This window comes from Blennius ocellaris (genome assembly GCF_963422515.1).
Source record: "Blennius ocellaris genome assembly, chromosome: 13".
Lineage (NCBI taxonomy): Eukaryota > Metazoa > Chordata > Actinopteri > Blenniiformes > Blenniidae > Blennius > Blennius ocellaris.
The window spans coordinates 24952624-24960123 of record NC_137662.1 but is presented as its reverse complement, the minus strand read 5'-3'; the positions used below and the strand labels follow the sequence as shown (position 1 = coordinate 24960123).

General features: G+C 51.5%; 2 protein-coding genes across 2 annotated transcripts in view; both read right to left on the bottom strand.

Moving 5' to 3' along the window:
- The window catches only part of prph2b (peripherin 2b (retinal degeneration, slow)), a gene marked incomplete at both ends in the record, with an annotated part of 6135 nt that extends 200 nt beyond the window's left edge, over window positions 1-5935 (bottom strand). Inside the window, 3 exons of the mRNA XM_080507868.1 lie at window positions 1-4; window positions 3561-3807; window positions 5355-5935. The exon at window positions 1-4 is cut by the window's left edge and continues 200 nt beyond it. Coding sequence (XP_080363994.1) covers window positions 1-4; window positions 3561-3807; window positions 5355-5935 — 832 coding nt within the window. The remainder of the gene's footprint in view (window positions 5-3560; window positions 3808-5354) is intronic.
- An 898-nt stretch (window positions 5936-6833) lies between these two features.
- ubr2 (ubiquitin protein ligase E3 component n-recognin 2) overlaps window positions 6834-7500 on the bottom strand; it is a 23974-nt gene continuing 23307 nt past the window's right edge. Inside the window, 1 exon segment of the mRNA XM_080507545.1 lies at window positions 6834-7500. This exon segment is cut by the window's right edge and continues 219 nt beyond it. The gene's annotated coding sequence lies outside the window, so the exon portion shown is untranslated.

Sequence of the window (7500 nt, the reverse complement as noted above, 5' to 3'; positions counted from 1 at the left end):
CCGACTGCACACACACACACACACACACACACACACATTGTGGTCAGCAGCGTTCACACACCTCTGGAATGACGTGAAACAGAGTGATCAGTGTGTTTATATCTCTGATGAATTCATATCATTTAATCTCACCAAGTCAGCATTAACCAGTCGGCATCAACCAGTCAGCATCAACCAGTCAGCATTAACCAGTCAGCATTAACCAGTCAGCATCAACCAGTCGGCATCAACCAGTCGGCATTAACCAGTCAGCATCAACCAGTCGGCATTAACCAGTCGGCATTAACCAGTCGGCAGTAAAAAGTCAGCATTAACCAGTCAGCATTAACCAGTCAGCATTGTTGCTTTGAGCTGCTGGTTGTGTTTGAATTCATCATAAGATCAAAGAATAAGATCAAAGAATAACTGCTCCTCAGTAAATATGTAAACTGCTCTACAGAGTCTCTCAGTGTCTGATTGGTCAGACGCTGCAAGCTCCGCCCACTTTCAGGTGAACGTGAATGCACAGGTCTGGGTTGAACTGGAGACTCGACAACCTGCTTCGTTGTGACGCCATCAGGATTCAAAGTGTCTGGATTTGGTAATCCAAGAAACAGATCCTCAGATTATACTTGTTGAGAAACCAGAGAAACAGAATTGTTGTCATTGTTGTTGTTGTTGTTGTCGTCGTTGTCGGTGTTGACACGTGTGAGTGCGTTTGTGTTGGAGCTCGTCCAGCAGATGAACTTGGCGGAGCCAAACATGAGGAGCCACGGCTTCGCCCCGTGCCGCAGTCAACAGCCAATCGGAGGCGAGTGGGGGGGCGGGGCCTCCAAGTTAAAGCCGAGGCTCAGGTGTCCCCTTTGAGCGATTGAGTTCAGGATGTTGGCTTTAAATCTGCAGCTTGTCATCACACGACAGGTCACACTTGTTGTTTTGACCCACATGTTCCCAGAATGCACCCTGCGGCTGGCGTGACGCTCAGATTAGCCCTCGGAATAGTTCTGATCCTCCGTGAGCCTGACCGCTGCTCAGCAGATTACCTGGCCACGGCAGGAGTCACACACACACTTACTTGAGATACTCCAATCACACACCTGCGACAACACATCACATGATCAAACATCGGGCTCCGAGAACAACCATCAGTGCTAATGCTAATCGCCGCGCTAATCAATTATGCCGTCGACCCGGGTCGTTCAAGGTCGGGTCACATTGGGAGGAGAAGCTCTCCTGTTCGGGTGAAAGACCTCGGCCAATCAGAGGCTTTCCTGCAGGAGCACATGACTTCTGAGGTCAGCGCCAAGAGAGAATCCAGAATCTGCTACAGTGAACCCGACACACCTGTGACCTTTGACCTGCCTTGACCCAGCTCACTGGAGGTGGTCTGATCCCAGCAGGTTCCACCTGTTACCCGCTACCGGAACCAGGGTCTGAATTCCTACCAGCACCAGGGTCTGACCCCCTACCAGAACCAGGGTATGACTCCCTACCAGAACCTGGGTCTGAATTCCTACGAGAACCAGGGTCTGACCCCCTACCAGAACCAGGGTCTGAATTCCTACCAGCACCAGGGTCTGACCCCCTACCAGAACCAGGGTATGACTCCCTACCAGAACCAGGGTCTGAATTCCTACGAGAACCAGGGTCTGACCCCCTACCAGAACCAGGGTATGACTCCCTACCAGAACCAGGGTCTGAATCCCTACCAGAACCAGGGTCTGAATCCCTACCAGAACCAGGGTATGACTCCCTACCAGAACCAGGGTCTGAATCCCTACCAGAACCAGGGGGTACGTCCAAATTGTCCCTCCGACCTCCTTGTCTCTGGACTTTACTTTAACCTCTGGACGAAATCACAGGGTTAAGGAAAGGTGTTAGGTGGCTTCCTAAAGGAGTTAAGGAGAGGTGTTAGGAGGCTTCCTAAAGGAGTTAGTGAAAGTCAATCACGTTAGTGTGGCAGTCAGACACTTTCACTGAGTGACGTCATAATAATGCGACGGCGGCGCAAGCTAGTGACGTCGGCCGTGGCGGAGGAAAGAACTAGAAGTTTCTGAAAATGGACGATAAAAAGCTCATTTGGTTTTTAGATGATTTCAAGTTGTTCCAGCAGATTATTGCTTTAGTCACTTTGACATGATCTGATCCTTAAACTCATCCTGAGTTTCCCTGAACGCTCCGATGAGCCGGCGCTTTAAATGCTGTCGCTGCAAGGAATTGTGGGGCAGCAGGAGCTGGTCTCCTTTGGTAAAGGAAGTATCAGTGTTTCCTAGGCTAAAGGAAGTATCAGTGTTTCCTAGGCTAAAGGAAGTATCAGTGTTTCCTAGGCTAAAGGAAACTCTAAAGGAAGCAACAAGCCTCCTTTCCTTTGCTTCTTGAGAATTCAGACAGTCCTTATCATGGCCGCTACACAAAACACTTCCGGGGTTCAGTGAAAGTCCATAGATGAGGAGTTAGGAGGGAGAATTTGGACATGTCCAGGGTCTAAATCCCTACCAGAACCAGAATCTGACCCCCTACCAGAACCAGAATCTGACCCCCTACCAGAACCAGGGTATGACTCCCTACCAGAACCAGGGTATGAATCCCTACCAGAACCAGGGTATGAATCCCTACCAGAACCAGAATCTGACCCCCTACCAGAACCAGGGTATGAATCCCTACCAGAACCAGAATCTGACCCCCTACCAGAACCAGAATCTGACCCCCTGCCAGAACCAGGGTATGAATCCCTACCAGAACCAGGGTATGAATCCCTACCAGAACCAGAATCTGACCCCCTACCAGAACCAGAATCTGACCCCCTACCAGAACCAGAATCTGACCCCCTATCAGAACCAGGGTATGAATCCCTACCAGAACCAGGTGAGTGTGGTGCAGGTGAGCAGACCTGCAGGTAAAATACAGCCTCGTTCACCCTCAAAACACTCAGACTTCATGTGTTCATCCTAAACTTCCAGAATCCAGAAGTTCCTCCACCTGCTCCGTTCTCCTTCTTTGCTGAAAGGTTTTATGTTCCAGTCCAGAAGCGTCGAGCATCATGGATCTCTGTTTTCTTTATATTGTGACACAAGTGGAGGTACAAGTGGAGGTACAGGTGGAGGTACAGGCAGATCACTGTGCAGCAGTACATCAGCCAGGTAGGCAGCCGGTCCACACACTCCACACCACTGCACTACTACACCACCATATTACTGTACCACTACACCACTGCACCACTGTATCAGTAAACCACTACACCACTACACCACGACACTACACTACTGCACCATTACACCACTGTACCACTGCACCACTGTCCCACTACACCATTACACCACTACATCACTGTACCACTGTACCACTGTACCACTGTACCATTACTTGGCCATGAAGTTTGGTGCCTCTGAGGATCGTGATTCTTGCAGACTCCAGTATTTTATTTCCTTCAAATTTTATTTTGATCCTGAGCTAAGCTAGGCTAAGCTAGGCTAGGCTAGGCTAAGGTAGGCTAGGCCTAAGGTAGCCTTGGCTAAGGTAAGAGCTGTGGAGAGCTCCTATCAGTTGGATGCTCATTGGCTGCAGTGGGATGTGTGTCTTACCTCCAGGAAGATGGTGAGGAGTACCAGGGCCCCGATGCAGTTCATCATGTTGCTGTAGTAGGAGAAGAGGGCCTCGCGGCAGCCCCGGGTCCAGATGTTCAGCTCCTCGATGCGGTGGTCGTAGTCATAGTGGGCGGAGTTATTGGTCAGGTGGTGCTGGATGCAGGGTCGTGGGGAACCCGGGTTGCAGCAGCTGAATGGCACGCTGTCCATCAGGTACTTTCCCTCCACATTACTGAGGACACGACTGGAAGGACAGACACATCAGAGGTCATGAGGCGGGGGTCCTGAGGAACGCTCGCTCCACCACGCTAGCTGGAAAAACCCCTGACGGTCTGAGACCTCCGGTGAGCGTTCTCTGCAGAACGCTCATCAGAGGAACACGGTCCTTACAGGAGTGAAACACAAGAACCGCTGCCTGGAGACTCGTTGCCATTTGGTCGTGTTCCGATGGAGCCGGCATCATAATTGTTAGCTGTTCGAAACAACGTGTCGCTTTTCTGATCGGGAAAATCAAACACAGTGTTTAGCTTGTGACGTCACCGTGTCCCTTTTTAGGGTGTCGCCTGAGAAAGACCAACCGGTCCCCCTGAGGTCGTTCCCTCCATCATGGCGGAGAGGACGGTTGGAATTGGATCATGGGAAATTGGGAAATAATCATTTGAAGAGAGAAAATATCTCTTGAACACATCATGACAGAACTTCAAATCCCCAAAACGCCAAGAGGCGCATTAAAGGTGCATCAGTCCAGGTTCTCCTACGACCACAGACTGAATGCAGTTCATGACCTGGCAGTGAATGTGTGTGTGTGTGTGTGTGTGTGTGTGTGGGGGGGGTTAACCTTGTCATGTCAGCGAAGGTTTAGATGGAAATCAGATCCCAACAGATTAAAGACTTATAGGGGAGCTCCTGCACGGGAACTTTTACTGATTTAAGTCCCAGCTGATCCTTCTCTGAACCAACCAACCAACCAACCAATCAACCAACCAATCAACCAACCAACCAACCAACCAACCAGTCAACCAACCAACTAACCAACCAGTCAACCAGCCAACCAACCATTCAACTAACCAACCAACCAACAAAGGATTTCACTGCTGATTCAGCTGAAAATTCTCTGAACTGAACTAATCAGCTCAGAGATCATCCAGCTTTGATCTCCAGGATTCTTAAAGAGAAACCAACCAAGCAATCAACCAGTCAACCAACCAACCAACCAGCCAACCAACCAGCCAACTAACTAACTAACTAACCAACCAATCAACTAGCCAAGCAACCAATCAACCAGCCAACCAACCAGTCAACTAACCAACCAACAAAGGTTTCACTGCTGATTCAGCTGAAAATTCTCTGAACTGAACTAATCAGCTCAGAGATCATCCAGCTTTGATCTCCAGGATTCTTAAAGAGAAACTAACCAACCAATCAACCAGCCAAGCAACCAATCAACCAGCCAAGCAACCAGCCAACCAACCAACCAGTCAACTAACTAACCAACCAATCAACCAGCCAACCAACCATTCAACTAACCAACCAACCAACAAAGGATTTCACTGCTGATTCAGCTGAAAATTCTCTGAACTGAACTAATCAGCTCAGAGATCATCCAGCTTTGATCTCCAGGAATCTTAAAGAGAAACCAACCGACCAACACATTGAAGCTTCTTCTCAGAAAACATCAAAGCTGACCAAGTCTGCAGTTTACGTGCTTATTAATAAAAAGAAAAGAAAAGAAAAGACACGGCTTCGGGTCAGATTGGGTCCCGGTTGCCGAGCGACGGGGCCGGTACTCACTCTTTGACCACGTCGTTGCTCATGTCCAGGTAGCGGTTGCTGATCCACTGCACCTCGAACCAGTCCCTGAAGTTGTTGTTGCCGCAGCAGCGGAACTCGATCTGCGTCAAGTCCAGCGTCCTCTTCATGAAGCAGCGTCCCGGCGTGTCCGTGTCCTTGTAGAAGCGGATGCTGCTCTTCAGGCCGTCGGCCAGCGCCAGGTACATGGCGAACTGCATGAGGAAGCAGAGCAGCGCGGCGAGCAGCAGCAGCACGTTGAGGCCGCAGCACAGCAGCAGGTACGTCTTCAGCATGGGCTTCCACTTGGCGAACTTGAGCGGGTCCAGCGAGTCGTGGCACACCTTGCCCCCGAAGGCGTTGGCGGCGCAGGCCGCCGCGCCCAGCACGATGAGCAGGTTGGGCACCAGGTGGCTCTCGCCGTTGTCCATCATCTCGCTGCGCTTCCTCAGCTCGACCTTGAAGAAGATGCCGAGGCTGAAGATGAGGATTCCCACCATGACGGAGAACCAGTAGAGCATCCAGAGGCCCTGCGCCAGCTTCACCCGCTTCTGCAGGGTGAACTTCACCGGCATGAACGGCATGGTTGCCGCCGACCGGAGGACGAGCCGTCGAGTGAAAAGTCCCAGAGAGAGGAAGATGTGCTTCCCCGAGTCACGCCGCCGCCGCCGCTGCCGCCGCCGCCCCCGGCACCGATCCCGCACCGCTTAGATCCAAAGAGAAGCAGCCGAACGCGACTCGCTCACACCCATAATGCCGCGCTGCAGCTCAGCACGGTCCACGGCGCTGGGGGGTCACGGGCTCCCGCCATCAGAACCACACAGGTTGACCCGGAGGAAGGCGAAGCGTCCCGACGACGGCGCGGAGGAGCAACTGCGAGCCGGGGGAGGGGGGGGGGGGGGGCGGCGACACGTCATCCTAAAGCCGGGGGCCGTGATCTCGTTAAAGCGGCTCAGCCTTTAATCCCGCCGCTAAGAGGTTTGATGCTAATCAGCCGCTTCCTCCCGTCACGTTCACCCGCCTCACCTCCGCATAGGTGAGCCTCAGCGGCCAATCGTAGCGCGGGAGGCGGCGCCGGAGGCCCCCCCCCCCCCAGGGGTGGCGGGGGGGGAGGCAGTTGCTATGGCAACACTTCTCAATCACACACACACATCTGTGACACGTCGATCATGTAAAATTCAAAAGTCCGTTGATTTTCTTGGTAAGTTGTGGAAAGATTGGAAAGTGACACCATGTGATGAAGTGTGTGTGTGTGTGTGTGTGTGTGTGTGTGTGTGTGTGTGTGTGTGTGTGTGTGTGTGTGCGCAAAGGATGATTGCGACAGAAAAGTGTTGACGGGAAAGTGGTGAGTCTCAAAGTTAAATATAATCTATGACCAAAAAAAATTGTATTTTGAAAGTTGATGGTTGCAGCAACAACACACACACACACACACACACACACACACACACACGACCAATCACAGGGGAGGAAGATGTTTTCACATTTTTTTATTGTTCTTATACAATATTTATACAAGAATTCACATATTAACACGTCATCGGGGATGACGATGCGTCACCGTGGCAACCTGCTGTTCACACCACCAGCTGAACCTCCGGAAAAAAATAAAACACCACGTAAACGGTAAATAAAGTTAATCTGATCAAAAAACAAACACACCAACAGGAAGTGACGTCACGCGGGACACCACCGGTTTTTAACTAAAGTAAAAATTGAAGCTCCGCCTCCTGGGACACACACGCAGCCAATCGGAGATCGGTTTTCAGGTCACGTGCTGCATAACGGGGGAGCACGACCGTCACCATGGAAACCACAGCCCCCCTCCCCCAACTCCAGCGCAAAACACGAGGATCCCCTCACCAACCAATCAGGTGGTTCACAAGTAATCAGATTACTTGACTCTCGGGTAACTAAGTGACTGAAGGCATGTGATGCCTATCACTTCGGTTGCCATGGAAACTGGAACCATGGAAGCAGTGTCTCTCAGACACTCCTGCACTCTGATTGGTTGACCGTGATCCGGGCAGTGAATGGCAGCTGGAGGTGGGCGGGGCTTCACAGGAACTTCCTGTTCCACCGTGGGGGGGGGGGGGGGGGGGGCGCTCTCTGATTGGTCGACTGGGACACGAGGCGCAAAGGTTTGGTT